The sequence below is a fragment of the Loxodonta africana genome, chromosome 12, assembly GCF_030014295.1.
Source record: "Loxodonta africana isolate mLoxAfr1 chromosome 12, mLoxAfr1.hap2, whole genome shotgun sequence".
Classification (NCBI taxonomy): domain Eukaryota; kingdom Metazoa; phylum Chordata; class Mammalia; order Proboscidea; family Elephantidae; genus Loxodonta; species Loxodonta africana.
The window spans coordinates 43,144,555-43,163,654 of record NC_087353.1 but is presented as its reverse complement, the minus strand read 5'-3'; the positions used below and the strand labels follow the sequence as shown (position 1 = coordinate 43,163,654).

The 19,100-nt window shown below is 41.3% G+C and overlaps 1 protein-coding gene across 2 annotated transcripts in view; it reads right to left on the bottom strand.

Annotated features, from left to right (window-relative positions):
* Positions 1–19,100, bottom strand: part of BABAM2 (BRISC and BRCA1 A complex member 2) — a 682,281-nt gene that overhangs the window by 73,858 nt on the left and 589,323 nt on the right. The window contains exon 11 of one of the 2 annotated variants that reach the window (XM_023550554.2): positions 8,667–8,801. The exons of the other annotated variant lie outside the window; for it this stretch is intronic. Coding sequence (XP_023406322.1) covers positions 8,667–8,801 — 135 coding nt within the window. The remainder of the gene's footprint in view (positions 1–8,666; positions 8,802–19,100) is intronic. 2 annotated transcript variants of the gene reach the window in all.

Here is a 19,100-nt window from a genome sequence, read left to right as displayed (position 1 = left end):
CATGCCTGCTAGCTACTGTCCATTCACTTTTCCTTTAATTCCCCAAACTCTTAAAAGAGTACTGGCTCAACCTCTTCACCGCCAAATGATTCTGTAGCCCATTAACACCTGGCTTCCGCCTGTTCTAATGCATGGGTGTTTCTTTTACATCCACCATGGCCATTAACTACCAAATCAAATGCTCTTCATTCTCATCTCACTTGCCACTCCTGCCTTCTCAAATCCTGTCCTCTCTTGCCTTCCCGGCACCACTCTTCCCTGGCTCTCATTTCAACCTTCTGCTGCTTATGAGACTCCATCCAGGAATCTTATTCTGCCCACCATGAAATGGTGGCCTTCCCCCAGCTCAATGGCTCCAACTGCCACTGGTACATGGTTCACACTCAAACCTCCATCGGTCAGGACTGCTCTTCTAAGCTTCGCTCTCATATTTTGGTCTACTTACTGAACACTTCCACTTGCCTATCTCACAAACACATCAAGTTCAAAATTTTCAAATTCATTTTCTTTCCCTCCAAGTCTAGTCTTTTTCTTAAATTTCTACTCTCTGGTAAACTACTGTAGCAAGGAATTACATAGTAATCTGCAATTCCTCCCTCTGACCCTAAATCGGATTGTTCACTAGGTCCTGCTGATTCTACTTCTTAAGTATTTCTAGAATCTATCAATTTCTCTCACTCCCTACTCCTATTATTTTAGTACCTCACATTCTCTTGCTTCAACTAGTTTCCCCAAGTGATTTTCCTGCCCCCAGCTTCTTCCCACTTGAATTCATCCTCCTTGTGCCATTAGAGTGATAGTATAATTGAGATAATGTCACATCCTGGTTTAAAATCCTTCTAAGGCTTCCATCAGGAATAGGATATATTTTGAGCTCCTTACATACAAGGCACTTCATAATGAGGCACATTTCTTTCCTACTTCATTTCCCATAACTCCCTTAACTCATGTACCCTAAAAACTCAGCCTATGAACTATTCCCAGTATTTAGAATCCACTACATCAGTTCAAGAGCACATTGTTCTCTTTGCCTGAAACATTGTTTCTTCCTTATCTGCCTAGCGAATTTTTATTCACACTTAAAGACATAGCTCTGAGGACATTTCTGTAAAGCTTCTCAGAGGTGGTAGCTGCCTCTGCTTTTGTTATCCCACAACCCTTTTATAACACCTGTATGATAGCATTTTCCACACAGTATTTGTATTTATGTGTTTACATGTCTGTCTCCCCTACCTGACTGCAAACTCCTTCAGTGCACCTACTCATTTCTGTGACTGAAGGGCCTAACATAGGGCTTGGTCTACAGTAGATACCAAGTGTTTGATGAGTTGGTCTCTTTTTTCTTTTGGCAATAGGACCAAGCTTTGACAACAGAAGTGGTTAAAAGGGGCTGTACGTAATTAAAGCCACTGAACTGTACAATTAAAAATGATTGAAATGATGTCAGTGGGGGAGGAACAATTCCAAAAAGCAGGGTGAGAATGGTTGCATAAGTTGAAGAATATAATCAATGTCACTGAATAGTACATGTAGAAATTGTTGAACTGGTATATGTTCTGCTGTGTATATTTACAACAACAATAAAAAAAAATGAAGAGGTTTACACTTCAAAAAAATTGAAATTAAAATCCAGTAAGTAAAAAATGGTTAAAATGGCAAATTTATGTTATATATATTTTACCACATAAAAAGAGTGTGCTTTTCATTATTTGTCTTTTTCTTTGACAGAATTAATAATTCTTTTGGTTATGAACAGTCTATTGATATGCCTGCAAATTGCTAAGGAACATATTCTATGTATTTATGTTCTGAGGGCTTACCTCTAAACAGGCTGCATGCTCAGTGCACACAGTGCTGATGGGAGATCCTGAGCGAGGCACAGCCTCCTGGCCCAGTAGGTCCCCACCCAGAAAACAAAGCAGCAGGCCTCCAGAAAGAAGAACACATTGGCTTTGACAAGATTGTTCACTTATAGCGATAATTCTTATCCATGTGCATATGCACACTGGTGTATTTGTGTTTGTGTGTACAGTTGAAGAAAAAAAATAAGAAAATAGAAACTCCTGGCGTAGGTGGAGCATGGAGGGAGAGAGTCTTTGAAAGCTATTTCTGCCAGTTTATGAAAACTAGAATCTTAGTATTTTATGCTGAAGATTGACACATATATCTACTCACACATATATGTATTTGGTTAAAGGAAATGGGCCTGAATACCAGACATTTTCATACAGAAAGGATGAGTCTGAGATCTCTACTGAGGATAATCATGCACTTGGGTCAATGAGCCGAACATAAAGAAGGTGGCATTGCAATGTACAGCAGCAGACTGAATGGGCATTCACCCAGCATGGATCACAAATAGTCTTTCAAAGACCAGAGATAAAGATAAATTACTTCTAGCTAAAAACATCCGATTGCTGCGTGGTACCAAGGCATATTTTGCTTTGCTATGTAATTTCCTTACTACTTAACTACAAAAATGTATCAGAATTGAATTCTAGTGCTCTTTCTAAATAGGAGCTGAGTCACAGGTACCTCGATGCTGTGTCTGTGGACTAAAGTGGATGACTCATGTCTGTAAAATTCTGAGAGAAAGTACCAACCGACCCCTTGCTTAGTCATCTTTTGCACGGATGCTGGGTTCATGAGCTCCGTAAGCTATAATGAGTGATCTAGCCTTTTACCATCTCTTTATTCTTTTCTAAACAGTACAAATTACAACTCTAAAAATAACTTCATCTACGCAAGTGAGTCACTTTGAACTAACAAGCTTCCACAAGATGCCCAGCTAAATTGTAATATTTACTTGTGAAGGTACAAATCGTGCTGTCATATTAGCCCCCTGGACCCCTTCCCCTTTTCTTTTTTGAGATCAAAATTGGGCAGACTTAGGAAAAGGTCGAGGGTTTCATTAAATGTTTTAAAGAAAATGTGGTTTATTCCTTCTAACCTTTGACATGGGCAGGGTGTTGGAGGCAGGAATAATCCTTCTAACAAGTTCTAACAGTTTATGAAAACTAGAATTTTCATATTATAGGCAAAAGATAAATCAATGACTCTGCACTCTTCTAGTTAGGATGCTCACTGGCTGTTAAAATAGAAATATTAGGAATTTTATTTGCTTTATAATCCTAAACTGTGAATTTATGACATTTTTGACAAAAGCTCCAGCCACGCTAATAAATGCCTATGTATTAAATATTAATCTTTGCTCTCCCAGTAGCTAATCCCTCACCACACCCTGAATTCTCTAGACACACAACCAGGCTTTGGTACTCCACCCACTTGGAGTATGGCTTTCCAACCCTCAGGCCTGCCTGCTGGTTTTTAGCTTGCTTTCTGGGCCTGGTGTTGTCAGCTCTCACCAGTCCCACCCAAGGCCTGTCCCAGTTAGGCAATAAGTTCAGTGAATTCAACCACAGGCAGGAGCAGGTCACCTGCATGGAGTTTATACCTTCATAAGTCAAGCAGCAACACTGAAATATCAAAACACTATTAATTCATGGAAGGAATGCACACTCACTATACCAAAAAGAATTGGTCGACGTTAGACCATTTTAGGAGGTAGCATATGATCAAGAGCTAATGATACTGAAGGAAGAAGTCCAAGCTGCACTGAAGGCACTGGTGAAAAACAAGGCTCCAAAATTGATGAAATATCAACTGAGATGTTTCAACAAACAGGTGCAGTGCTGGAGGTGTTCACTCATCTATGCCATGATATATGGAAGACAGCTAGCTGGTCAACCAACTGGAAGAGATCCATATTTGTATTCATTTCAAAGAAAGGTGATCCAACAGAATGCAGAAATTATCAAACAATATCATTAATATCACATGCAAGTAAAATTTTGCTGAAGACAATTCAAAAACGGTTACAGCAGTACACTGACAGGGAAGTGACAGAAATTCAAGTCAGATTCAGAAGAGGACATGGAATGAAGAATATCATTGCTGATGCCAGATGGATCTTGGCTGAAAGCAGAGAACACCAGAAAGATGTCTAGCTGTGTTGTATTGACTATGCAAAGGCATTTGACTGTGTGGATCATAACAAATTACGGATAACATTGCAAAGAATAGGAATTCCAGAATATTTAATTGTGCTCATGTGGAACCCGTACATAGGCCAAGAGGGCAGTTGTTCGAACAGAATAAGGGGATATAACATGGTTTAAAGTCAGGAAAGGTGTGTGTCAGGGTTGTATTCTTTCACCATACTTATTCAATCTGTATGCTGAGTTTGTAATCTGAGAAGCTGGAGTATAAGAAGAAGAACGTGGCATCAGGATTGGTGAAAGATTCATTAACAAGCTGCAATATGCAGATGACACAACCTTGCTTGCTGAAAGTGAAGAAAACTTGAAGCACTTACTGATGATGAAGAGCAAAGACTACAACCTTCAGTATGGATTATACCTCAACATAAAATAAAAATCCTCACAATTGGACTAATAAGTAACATCATGATAAACAGAGGAAATACTGAAGTTGTCAAGGATTTCATTTTGCTTGGATCCACAAAAATGTCCATGGAAGCAGCAATCAAGAAGTCAAATGATGTGGAATGCAAAATGGTACAACCGTTTTGGATAATGATATGGCACTTCCTTAGAAAGCTAGAAAAAGAAATACATACGATCCAGCTACCCCACTCTTAAGAATATATCCTAGAGAAATAAAAGCCATCACACGAATAGACATACGCACACCCATATTCATTGCAGCATTATTCACAACAGAAAGAGATGGAAACAACTTAAATGCCCATCAACATATGAATGGATAAACAAACTATAGTACATACACACAAAGGAATACTATGCACCAATAAAGAACAATGATGAAGCTGTGAAACATCTCACAACCTGGATGAATCTGGAGGGCATTATGATGAGTGAAATAAGTCAATTACAAAAGGACAACTATTGTATGAGACCACTATTATAAAAACTCACAGAAAGAAACAATCTCTGATGGTTATGAGGGAGGGGAGGGGTGGGGAAGGAAAAACACTAACTAGACAATTGATAAGTGGTAACTTTAGTAAAGGGTAAGACAGTACACAATGCTGAGGAAGTCACCACATCTGGACCAAGGCAAAGTCACAGAAGCTTCATAAATACATCCAGACTCCCTGAGGAACTGAATTACTGATTTGAAGGCTGGGGACTGTGGTCCTGGGGGACATCTAGCTCAATTGGCATAAGATAGTTTATAAAGAAAACATTCCACATCCTACTTTGGTGAGTAGTGTCTTGGGCCTTAAAAGCTTGTGAGCGGTCATCAAAAATGCTCCACTGGTACCACCCGGTGTGGAGCAAGGTAGAATGAAGAAAACCAAAGATACAAGAGAAAGATTAGTCCAAAGGACTAACAGACCACAACTACCACAGCCTCCAGCAGACTGAGTCCACCATAACTAGATGTTGCCCAGCTACCTCCACCGACTGCTCTGACAGGGATCACAATAGAGGGTTCCAGACAGAGCTGGAGAGAACTGTAGAACAAAATTCAAACTCACAAAAAAGGATCAGACTCACTGGTCTGACAGAGACTGGAGAAACCCTGAAAACGTGGCCCCCAGACACCCTTTTAGCTCAGTCCTGAAGTCATTCCTGGGTCTCACCCATCAGCCAATAATACACATAGCTCAACCATGTATATGAGACTAAATGGGCACATCAGCCCAGGGGCAAGGACAAGAAGGCAGGAGGGGACAGGAAAGCTGGATGAACGGAAATGGGGGAAACCAGGTTGAGAAGAAGAGAGTGTTGACAAATTGAAGGGTTAGCAACCAACTTCACAAAACAATATGTGTATTAATCATTTAACGAGAAACTAATTTGCTCTGTAAATGTTCATGTAAAACATAAAATAAAAAAAGAAAGAAATCAAACAATGTATTACATTGGGCACATCTACTGCGAAAGACTTCTTTAAATCATTGAAGAGCAAAGATGTCACTTTGAGGACTGAAGTGCACCTGACCCAAGCCATGATATTTTCATTTAACTCATATGCATGCAAAAGTTGGACAGTGAATATGGGCGACCAAAAAGAATTGATGCCTTTGAATTATGGTGTTGGAGAAGAATACTGAATATACCACGGACTGTGAGAGAACGAACAAGTCTGTCTTGGAAGAAGTACAGCCAGAGTACTCCTTGGAAGTGGGGATGACAAGACTTTGTCTCACATCCTTTGGACATGTTATCAGGAGGGACCAGTTCCTGGAGAAGGACATCATGGTTACTAAAGTAGAGGGTCATCAAAAAAGAGGAAGACCCTCAACGAGATGTACTGACACAGTGGCTGCAATAATGGGTTCAAACACAGCAATGATTGTGAGGATGGTGCAGGACCGGGCAGTGTTTCCTTCTGTTGTACACAGGACGGCCATGAGTCAGAACCGACTCGACGGCACCTAACAATGACAACAACATTAATCACACACTGGCTTTAGCCGGAGAAGACTCTGTTTGATCATCAGTGTTTGATCAGGAATGGAACTACTGACACCTTTAGGTCTAGAAAGTTTCCACTGCTGTTTCAGCTTCTCCTTTAAGAGATCAGACCACTTGACCTCATCCGGGCCATGTGAACAATGTCTCCCAGGGCACCGGTGCATTATAATAGAAAGATGAAATCACTGGTCCTTCCGAAAATTCCCCAGGAAATGGGCTATAAAGTCTACTGCCTGGCTCCGACCAGGGCAGAAGCTGAGTCACCTTAATCCCTCCTGACTCACTTGACATGTACCAAGTAGGCTGCTGAGGGGAGCCACAGCCCAGAATGCAGCCAGAGCCACCTGAATTCTGCTCTGGCTCCTGGTGAACAGCCCACTGTAATAGTGGTGCTGACTGGTCGCTTCTGCTACGTCTTCACTCCTTCAGCCCAGCCACGCCCTGTGCGCTGCACGCAGGATGCTCACTCACTTCCATGCTTTCCCATTGCAGGCTGTGCCACCCTCTGGCTTACCCAAGGACTTAGCGTCCCTTGTTTCCCCCTCATTCCCACAAGTTCGAAGTTACTTAAGCTCTTCATCCCTGTCTTTTCCCACTTTCAAAAGGGGGAGAATAATACCATCTACCTCTCAGGGTCGTGATGATGGAAAGAGAGCCTGTAGAGAAAAGTACTTTATAAACCACTCAGCTCTTCTGTTTCAGCCAGAGGTTGCTGAGCCCTGGCAAGGGCCTAATGCTGCTAGGCACTGTGGACAATAATCTCATAATTTAAAAATGATTCAGACACATCTTGGACCTTGGTGAGCAAATACTCCAGAATGATGATACAAATACACACGACAATTAAAGAACCATTTCAGGTATTACATGTTAAAGTCTGAGATCAACTGCTATAGGGGTGGGAGGGAGGTGATCAGGTCAAAGAGAAAACAAGAGACAAGTTTTAAGAAATGATGCATGAGAGATATAGAGGTCAAGGAGAGACAGCAAGCAGGGACAACCAAGGGGCCAAGGCTGAGCGAAAGAGAAAACCTGATGGGTAGAGTGAGCCTGTCTACCATGGGAGGCCTCTCAGTTGAAAAGAAACAAAATCAAATTCGTGTTTTAATAAAGTTGATTGCATGGCAGGGCACAGGATATTTGGGAGGAAAGGGGAGAGCTACAGACCAGTCAGCAGGCCGTGAAATAATCCTGGAGTGAGGTAACTGGATATAAGCTAGAGTGGAGGCATGGAAGTGGGAAACATGGAGCCCTGGTGGCACAGTGGTTAAGAGCTCAGCTGCTAACCAAAATGTCTCGGCAGTACGAATCCACCAGCCACACCTTGGAAATCCTATGGGCAGTTCTACTCTATCCTCTAGGGTCTCTACGAGTTGGAATTGAGTAGACGGCACTGGTTTTTTTTTTTTTTTTTTTTTTTTTAATGGCACATTACTGTTTCTTTCAAGTTATTTGTTTTTTATGTTTCAAAAAATGTTTTATGTTATTATTTTCTTGTTCTATATTATATGCAAAGTCATGGTGAGCTGCAGCCTACTCAACAGCAACTAAAAACAACAACAATCCTCAGAAAACTCCTGTGAGGTAGGCAGGATAAGTGTCAATCCCATTTCACAGAGGAAGTAGTCTCAGAGCCAGGCTTTCAACTGAGAACAGCGTTCTTCCCACTATATGTCTAGTTCTCCAGACTAGCTGGGCATCACATTACCTGTGAAGCTGTCTTAAAATACACAAGTCCAGCATCAGAGATTCTGATTCAACAAATGGAGGGTGGGAGAGGAAACAGGCTGGGAGATGCTTGGGTGTCAGGATTTTCAAAGGCTCTGAGGGGTTCTGAAGTGCAGCCAGGGCCGGAACCACTGTACACACTGCACAGTGTGACACTGCACCACTCCACACTGCACTGCATATGCTGCACTGAACACACTGCACTACACTGCACAGCACACACTGCAATGTACCACATTGCACTGCAACACATTGCACTGCACATGCTCAGGCACCATGTGGTGCCTAAATGTATAAAAAGAGAAGGAGAAATTAAGCATGACTCTAAGGTTGTCAGCCTCAGTTCACAGAAGTCTGGTTCTGCCATTAAAAGCTGGGTGGAGCAGACGATGTTCAATCCAGGGCATCCAGTACACCTGTCTCCTAAACTGGGCCAACATGGTAGCTCCACATTCCCGTATTAGCTCTTACCTTTGATCTTCACCAGGTAAAGGAAAAAGTCTGGTGGCGTTCCAGAAGACTGGCCTAAGCGGAGTGTGGCTGTGAAGATGGCTTTCTGCGACGAGATGGCATCACACTCTTCCCGCCTCAAGGAGAGGCCAGGCCCTGTAGGTGAAGACGGGTGCTGCTGGGCCCTCAGCGTCTCCCCACCTCCCAGACCTCATCTGCAGTTTCAGTCAGGTCAGCACCCAGTTCAAATGGTGTCTTCGTGAAGCCTCCCCCAGCTTCCTCAGGCAGAGCAAGTCGCTCTCTCCTCTGGTCCTCACGGAACTCTGGAGCACTGGGGGCTTTCCTGGTAGTTCAGGCTTCCTTTCTGGACAATGAGCAACTTGAGGGCAGGCACCATCTCATATCACTTGTACTTCTGATACGGGAAATGCTCAATAACTATCTGTTGACTGCTATCCCCAGCTTTCTGCTATCCCCATAGCACCCTCTGGAATAGAGGTAAACTTCTATCAAGCCACACCTTCATTTGATTGTCTTGACTTATACCAAGGTCTGAATCCTTGAGTTGAACCACGTCTGCCATCCTCTTATCTTTGAGCCTAAGCAATAGGTTGCCCCTTCATTATATGAGGTTCCATCTCTCACTGCAATTCCCTCCCCAAAGCTGCAAATTTAAAGCATTTTACTCAATGACAATTTTTCCCACAAGATACTCACAATACTACACCAAGCTGGGAGTCCTTGGGTGGCACAAATAGTTAAACACTCAGTTACTAACTAAAGGCTGGCAGTTTGAATTCACTTGGAGGCACCTCAGAAGAAAGCCCTGACAATGTGCTTCCAAAAGGTCACAGCCACTGAAAATACTATGGAGCACAGTTCTACTCTGAAACACATGGGATCACCATGAGTCAGAATCAACTTGACTATAACTGCTAAACCAAGATGACATGATTCTAAACTCAAAGCTAGAAAAAATTGATATTTCACTTAGCTTATACAACTTTACCATGGGTGTCTGAGTTCTATTAGGCTTTTTGAATTACAGTGCTTAATGGAGTTCCATCATGGACTCCACCAAGGTGCAGTGCATTGCTTTTCATGAACAGTAAACTGGCCAAAATACTAGAAATAATCTCCTTTCTCCTGTCATTATACCACACCTGATCTACAAAGTAGATCTTAAAACCACCTCCTCTTGGATGCTTTCCCAAAATAATTCTCCCAATTCTCTACCAGCCATCGTAATTTTCCCACTCCCTCCCCTCTTAAAATGTACTTCTATGCTCTGTTTTTCTTTACGCATATGCCAATGGAATGTTAATGCCTTTGAAAGTAGGAATCATCTCTAATTTCTACCACGTGCCTAGAATTGACGGAGTGATCATCTGAGATTACTACACTTTAGTGACTGGCATAAATGTCCCCAACTTACAAGTGATTATCAGCTTGAACATACATGCTCTACAACTTGAAAACCCATTTTAAGCCGATGATTTTCAAGCTGATAAGTGGAGTCTTCAATATTACATTGTACAGTTAACCTCACTGGCTGACCACTTCCCTCTTAACAGATGGCTCCATAAAGGATGGATTTGGGGTAATACATGCTTTCTGTATTTTCTAAAATCCTTTTCCAATAACACAAAATTACTTTAGTTTCCACGTGTCAACAAAACACTTGTTGTAAAGGGCATGGATATTTAAGAGGCTTGTTTCCTTCACAATATGTTAACAGGGTGATCTCTCAAATTTTCTTTCTTTGAAAAAGGAAACCAGACACTATTTGGAAGACTGTGATTGAGTCATGTAACTGAAGCTGGAAGCACAGCATCCCTTTGAGGGCCCAAGACATGAGGAGAAGAGGTCATATTGGTTCACTGCCTGCGTGAGCAAGGCCTTGAAGGAACAATCTCTCTGATGTAGCAGGAAGTGGCTGTGGTGGCTCTGGCCCAGCTTCAAGCCCAACCAAATCAAACATACCCAACCACCTTGCATTTTTAAAAAACCTTCTCTATTTGGGATGATGGGTGAAAACCCTAAGACTCTGGGCCTGTGTTCTTTCGAAGAATTCCATACGTGTGAAGCAGCTGCCTCTTTTTATCTCAAACTCTGCCAGACAAGCTAAGCATTCCACTGAGATCTAGTTGTGTGTTCATGGATGGACATCTTCCAAATGTGAGAAAACCAAATAATGTGTTCCACATCCTGTTTTGCCTCCAGGACTTTGTATATAATCTATATATGTCAACTCAGTGTTCGCGCACCCCATGCATAACTGACTCCAGGACCCCAGGGTAACAGGGCAAAATCATATCACTAAGAAGATCAAGAAATATTAGCATTACCTTATTGTGTGAATAAGATAAAGCACGGCACAGCAGAAAGAGCTTAGAGTTTGAATCTGGACACTTGAGATCCAAGTTTAAATCCAGTTGCCATTTATCACCTTTGTGATCGTAGGTAAGTTATGAAGGCTTTCTGCTTCCTACTTTCCCAATGGGAGAACAGCACTCTTGGTTTTTATCTTGTAGGACTGTTGTGAGGATTACATGAGGTAATGTACATGACGTTCCTAGCATAGTGACTGGCTAGTTGGTTCTATAAATGACAACTACTATTGTGATTTGGATTCCACAGAAACAGCAGAAGATAAGAATACACTGAAGGAATAATCACACCATCTAGTGAACAGCAGGTTGATTCCTAGCTCAGGGGTGGGAAGATAAAGGTGGTATCTGGTTTAGGCACAATCGAATATATGACCAGTAGCAGCAGTGGCCAAAATCCTCTCCAAGGCACAAAGACCACAACATGTACGTGTGTGCACCAGACCCTACCACTTAAAGCCTTTGTTCCTCTATCTAGTCCTTTCTTAAGAGACAATTTAAATACGATTTTCTAGAATAATGGGGTATAATGATGATTTTCTGATTTTAAGTTTCATGAGGGAGGAACTGTATCTTATTCATGTACCTAATACAGTGCATGGCCCAAGGCAGGTGTTTAATAAATAATAGTGGACTTAACCCTGTTTTCCAAGGGAGAGCAATGGAAAATAGCACAGGTGCTATGAACAATGCCATGGTAACATCCTTTCCAGCATTTTCATAATATGGATAGTAGCCAAGTGCTGCAAAGAACTATTAGTCAAGTATAATTAGAGAGCCTGATGTGATCTTCAATGTAAAAATGACAACAACTAAAACCAAAATGTTCCAGGATTACTGCTATCGGATAGCCTAGGTCTGTTTTTCATCTTTCCAAGCCCATGTTCACATCTGTGACCTCCCTTTTATGAGCTCTGGAGCTATAAATCTAAAAGAAGACAGATAAGGTAGGAACCTTGTTAAACAAAATCCCCACCAAAATGACAAACATTCAAACAGGAGTTGCTGGCCTTTATCTCGTCACCACCCAGTTTTGACAAAGTCTGTTTCCTTTCACAAAGGATTTGCTGTCTGAGAACTGAACCTTTTACTCAGGAGACCGAAAGTCACTCCCCAGCTAGGTATCACCCAAAGGAGCTGGACCGCATGTTCCCGAGAGTGTGACTGCTGAGCTAACTATCTGGGTTGCTATAAAACACCTTAATTTTATCTATGGTTGGACAGATTGGGTTTTTTGATAACCTCAGTCTATTTCCCTGGAAATGCAGGTATGTATCCACATGCTGACTCATTCCTGGTGCAGAGAACACAGAATCACTATAGAGGGTGGAGACTGCAAAGACTAAAACTGTTGAGCAAAAGAGGAGGAGGAGGGGGGAAGGGCAGGAGAAAACAAGCCAGCAGACTGTTCTGGATTGATTATTTACAGACAGTTCCTCGGCTGCCAGATAAGGGATTATTGTGGCAGTGGTTCCTTTAGGTCTTTCATTTTAAGATAAGAGGATTGACATGTTTATTAAGTAATGTGGCTGCTCTGGAAGTTGGGCATGTACCTGTGGTGATAACTGTACAGCAATGACTTCTATTTCAGCTTTTGTTTGCTGAAATGATGGATTTAGTAATGTCTTTGTAGGCAAGAGATGCTTTTAAAGGGATAGTACTTAGTATATTTGGAGCCCTGGTGGCATGGTGGTTAAGAGCTTGGCTGCTAACCAAAAGATCAGCAGTTCAAATCCACCAGGCGCACCTTAGAAACCCTATGGGGCAGTTCTACCCTGTCTTATAGGGTCGCTATGAGTCAGAATTGACTTGACAGCAACAGTTTTGGGGTATTTAGTGAATTTAGATATGCAAAACTTGCTTTTCATTGGGAAGGATCACAATGAAGCTTTGCATTTCTCTGCAGGGAAATAATCTCTGCAGTAGATATCCAGACACACTATATACCAAGACTCTAAGAGAAATGATTCAATGGATGAGGATAACTGATTTAATGAAAACTGCAGGGCCAAGTTTTCAGGGTTGTATCATTTCACCATACCTATTCAATTTGTATGCTGAGGAAATAATCCAAGAAGCTGGACTATATGAAGAACAGGGCATAAGGATTGGAGGAAGATTCATTAACAACCTGCGTTATGCAGATGTCACAACCTTGCTTGCTGAAAGTGAAGAGGATTTGAAGCACTTACTGATGAAGATCAAAGACCACAGTCTTCAGTATGGATTATGCCTCAACATAAAGAAAACAAAAATCCTCACAACTGGACCAATAACCAACATCATGACAAATGGAGAAAAGACTGAAGTTGTCAAGGATTTCATTTTACTTGGATCTACAATCAACGCCCATGGAAGCATCCATCAAGAAATCAAAAGACCCATTGCACTGGGCAAATCTGCTGCAAAGGATCTCTTTAAAGTGTTGAAAAGCAAAGATGTCAACTTGAAGACTAAGGTGCGCCTGACCCAAGCCAGACCCAAAACATGGTATTTTCAATCACATCACACGCATGTGAAAGCTGGACAATGAATAAGCAAGACCGAAGAAGAATTGACGCCTTCGAATTGTGGTGTTGGCAAAGAATATTGAACATACCACGGACTGCCAGAAGAACAAAAAAATCTGTCTTGGAAGAAGTACAACCAGAATGCTCCTTAGAAGCAAGGATGGCGAGACCGCGTCTTACATACTTTGGACATGTTGTCAGGAGGAATCAGGCCCTGGAGAAGGACGTTATGCTTGGTAAAGTACAGGGTCAGTGGAAAAGAGGAAGACCCTCAATGAGATGGACTGACACAGTGGCTGCAACAATGGGCTCAAACATAACAACAACTGTAAGGATGGTGCAGGACCGGGCAGTGTTTCGTTCTGTTGTCAGTAGGGTTGCTGTGAGCTGGAATCTACTTGATGGCACCTAACAACAACGACAGCAAGAAGCAGCGGCAAGTTAAGAAAACTGTTGAATTACCAGATAGTATTCTGACTAGGGCACTGGGGCTGATCAAAACAATGGGGCCACAACATTTGTGACCTTAGGTAGACCCAGCCCAAAGGCACGTCAGTTCACTAGCATCAGGCAGGAATGCCAATCAATGTGGACGCTGAGTCACTTTTCCAGTGTTGAGTTTGTTCCTTGCCCCATTCTTATAACTAATAAGGATTTATTTTTACTACTATTAATTACAGTGTTTGAGTTTGATCTTTTTAAAATTACTATGCAATATTTGTTAGATACCAAAGAATATTTGTAACACACACGTATGTTCGGTAACATAGTGAAAAAAAAAAAAAAAAGGACGTCTCCTGAATCAAAACTTGTCAGAATGAGAACATAACCCACAGGTCTGAAGCTACCTGTATGTTCTCTCCTCCCATTCAATCCCCCTGCCTTTCTCCCCAGAGCTAACCACAATCCTAAAATTTGTTTATCGTTTCTTTGCTTTAAGAAAAATGGCTTTAATACATATTTTTTATATCCCTAAACAATATATTTGGTTTTGCTTGTGTTTGAGCTTTTTATATAAAAATTCTATCATATTGTATGTCTCTGATAATTTGCTTTTTCAATCAGCATTAGGTGTCTAAGATTTCATCTCCTTACAGCTTGTCATTTTCATAGTTGTATAATACTCCACTGAGTGAATTTCACACCATTTATTCACTCATCCCCTGCTGTCAATGGAGCCCTGGTGGTACTGTCATTAAGAGCTATGGCTGCTAACCTAAAGGTCGGCAGTTCAAATACATTAGCCGTTCTTTGGAAACTCTATGGGACAGTTATACTGTCCTTTGGGTCGCTATGAGTTGGAATCAACTTGACGGCAACGCATTTGGTTTGGTTTTTGTTATATCATCAATAACATTTGGTCTTTTCCCAGTTTTTACCCCATAACTAACAACACGGCCATCAACATCCTTGTGCCTGTCTTTTTAAACTTCTGTGGCAGGGCACTGCTATATGCTCATCAAAATTCTTCCTTTTCCTCTTGGGCACAGCTAAACAAATTTCCCAACTTCCCTGCAGAGAGGTAGTGCAAATGAGTGAAATTTGACCAATGGGATGTGGTGGAAGGGATAAATGCCATTTTTTGACCTGACCCCTAAGGGCCTTCATGTACTCTTATCCCTTCTGCCTGTTGGCCTGAGCAGAGGAGGATGCTGAGACCATAGGAGATGGTGGAGCGGCCACACAGAATCAGGTCTCAGAATGCCTACATGAAGCGGAGCCTTCCCGTCATCCAATGAACTGACCACCAATGAACTGAAATGGCAAAAAAATAAACCTTTACTTTGTTAGCCCTAGGGATACGGGGTTGTCTGTTACTGCTGTTATGGTTTCCTTAATAATACAACCCCCATTTCAAAATATATTACTATGTATACACACACACACACACACACACACACACACACACACACTTCCACTCTATACATATAAAATGTGGAATGGTTGACAAGGTTCAGATTAAAAAACAAAAAGGAAAACCTAGTTCTCCTAGTGAACCAGAAACCACAAGTTAGTTAAGAGTCCGAGTTCATTTCCACAGCCACAAAGGTGCTATGTCTATTGAGTAAAAGTTAATGTTTCTCATTAAATTGTAAAAAGTAAATAAACCCATCAAATTTGTTTCATGTTAGGAAGCACTTTTTTTTTTTAATAATTTTTATTGTGCTTTAAGTGAAAGTTTACAAATCAAGTCAGTCTGTCACACATAAGCCTACATACACCTTACTACATACTCCCATTTACTCTCCCCCTAATGAGTCAGCCCACTCCCTCCCTCCAGTCTCTCCCTTTCGTGACCCTTTTGTCAGTTTCTAACCCTCTCTACCCTCCCATCTCCCCTCCAGACAGGAGACGCCAACAAAGTCTCAAGGGTCCACCCGATACAAGTAGCTCACTCCTCATCAGCATCTCTCTCCAACTCATTGTCCAGTCCCTTCCATGTCTGATGACTTGTCTTTGGCAATGATTCTTGTCCTGGCCCAAAAGAAGGTCTGGGGACCATGACCGCCGGGATTCTTCTAGTCTCAGTCAGACCATTAAGTCTGGTCTTTTCATGAGAATTTAGGGTCTGCATCCCACTGTTCTCCTGCTCCCTCAGGGGTTCTCTGTTGTGCTCCCTGTCAGGGCAGTCATCGGTTGTGGCTGGGCACCATCTAGGTCTTCTGGTCTCAGGATGATGTAAGTCTCTAGTTCATGTGGCCCTTTCTATCTCTTGGGCTCACAGTTATTGTGTGACCTTGGTGTTCTTCATTCTCCTTTGATCCAGATGGGTTGAGACCAATTGATGTATCTTAGATGGCCGCTTGTTAGCATTTAAGATCCCAGATGCCACACTTCAAAGTAGGATGCAGAATGTTTTCATATTAGAATTTATTTTGCCAACTGACTTAGAAGTCCCCTTAAGCCATAGTCCCCAACCTCCTGCCCTTGCTCCACTGACCTTCGAAGCATTCAGTTTATCCCGGAAACTTCTTTGCTCTTGGTCCAGTCCAGTTGAGCTGACCTTCCCTGTGTTAAGTATTGTCCCTTCCCTTCACCTAAAGTAATTCTTATCTACTAACTAATCAGTAAATAACCCTCTCCCACACTCCCTCCCTCCCCCTTCTCGTAACCACAAAAGAATGTGTTCTTCTCAGTTTATACTATTTCTCAAGATCTTATAATAGTGGTCTTATACAATATTTGTCCTTTTGCCTCTGACTAATTTCACTCAGCATAACGCCTTCCAGGTTCCTCCATGTTATGAAATGTTTCACAGATTCGTCACTGTTCTTTATTGATGCGTAGTATTCCATTGTGTGAATATACCATAATTTATTTAACCATTCATCCGTTGATGGACACCTTGGTTGCTTCCAGCTTTTTGCTATTGTAAACAGTGCTGCAATAAACATGGGTGTGCATATATCTGTTCGTGTGAAGGCTCTTATTTCTCTAGGGTATATTTTGAGGAGTGAGATTTCTGGGTTGTATGGTTCTATTTTTAACTTTTTTAAGAAAACGCCAGATAGATTTCCAAAGTGGTTGTACCATTTTACATTCCCACCAGCAGTGTATAAGAGTTCCAATCTCTCTGCAGCCTCTCCAACATTTATTATTTTGTGTTTTTTGGATTAATGCCAGCCTTGTTGGAGTGAGATGGAATCTCATCCTAGTTTTAATTTGCATTTCTCTAATGGCTAATGATCGAGAGCATTTTCTCATGTATCTGTTGGCTGCCTGAATATCTTCTTTAGTGAAGTGCGTGTTCATATCCTTTGCCCACTTCTTGATTGGGTTGTTTGTCTTTTTGTGGTTGAGTTTTAACAGAATCATATAGATTTTAGAGATCAGGCGCTGGTCGGAGATGTCACGGCAGAAAATTTTTTCCCAATCTGTAGGTGGTCTTTTTACTCTTTTGGTGAAGTCTTTAGATGAGCATAGGTGTTTGATTTTTAGGAGCTCCCACTTATCTGGTTTCTCTTCGTCATTTTTGGTAACGTTTTGTATTCTGTTTATGCCTTGTATTAGGGCTCCTAAGGTTGTCCCTATTTTTTCTTCCATGATCTTTATCGTTTTAGTCTTTACGTTTAGGTCTTTGATTCACTTGGAGTTAGTTTTTGTGCATGGTGTGAGGTATGGGTCCTGTTTCATTTTTTTGCAAATGGATATCCAGTTATGCCAGCACCATTTCTTAAAAAGACTATCTTTTCCCCAGTTAACTGACACTGGGCCTTTGTCAAATATCAGCTGCTCATATGTGGATGGATTTATATCTGGGTTCTCAATTCTGTTCCATTGGTCTATGTGCCTGTTGTTGTACCAGTACCAGGCTGTTTTGACTACTGTGGCTGTATAATAGGTTCTGAAATCAGGTAGAGTGAGGCCTCCCATTTTCTTCTGCTTTTTCAGTAATGCTTTGCTTATCCGGGGCTTGTTTCCCTTTCATATGAAGTTGGTGATTTGTTTCTCCATCACATTAAAAAAAGTCATTGGAATTTGGATTGGAGGTGCATTGTATGTATAGACGGCTTTTGGTGGAATAGACATTTTTACTATGTTAAGTCTTCCTATCCATGAGCAAGGTATGTTTTTCCACTTATGTAGGTCCCTTTTAGTTTCTTGCACTAGTACTTTGTAGTTTTCTTTGTATAGGTCTTTTAGATCTCTGGTAAGATTTATTCCTAAGTATTTTATCTTCTTGGGGGCTACTGTGAATGGTATTGATTTGGTGATTTCTTCAGTGTTCTTTTTGTTGGTGTAGAGGAATCCAACTGATTTTTGTATGTTTATCTTGTATCCTCATACTCTGCTGAACTCTTCTATTAGTTTCAGTAGTTTTCTTGAAGATTCTTTAGGGTTTCCTGTGTATAAGATCATGTCATCTGCAAATAGAGATCATTTGACTTCTTCCTTGCTGATCCGGATGCCATTTATTTCTTTGTCTAGCCTAATTGCTCTGGCTAGGACCTCCAGCACAATGTTGAATAAGAGCGGTGATAAAGGGCATCCTTGTCTGGTTCCCATTCTCAAGGGAAATGCTTTCAGGCTCTCTCCATTTAGAATGATGTTGGCTGTTGGCTTTGTATAAGTACCCTTTATTATGCTGAGGAATTTTCCTTCAATTCCTATTTTGCTGAGAGTTTTTATCATGAATGGGTGTTGGACTTTGTCAAATGCCTTTTCTGCATCAATGGATAAGATCATGTGGTTTTTGTCTTTTGTTTTATTTATATGGTAGATTACATTAATGTTTTTTCTAATATTAAACCAGCCTTGCATACCTGGTATAAATCCCACTTGATCATGGTGGATTATTTTTTTGATATGTTGTTGAATTCTATTGGCTAGAATTTTGTTGAGGATTTTTGCATCTATGTTCATGAGGGATATAGGTCTGTAATTTTCTTTTTTTGTGGTGTCTTTACCTGGTTTTGGTATCAGGGATATGGTGGCTTCATAGAATGAGTTAGGTAGTATTCCATCATTTTCCATGCTTTGAAATACCTTTAGTAGTAGTGGTGTTAACTCTTCTCTGAAAGTTTGGTAGAACTCTGCAGTGAAGCCATCTGGGC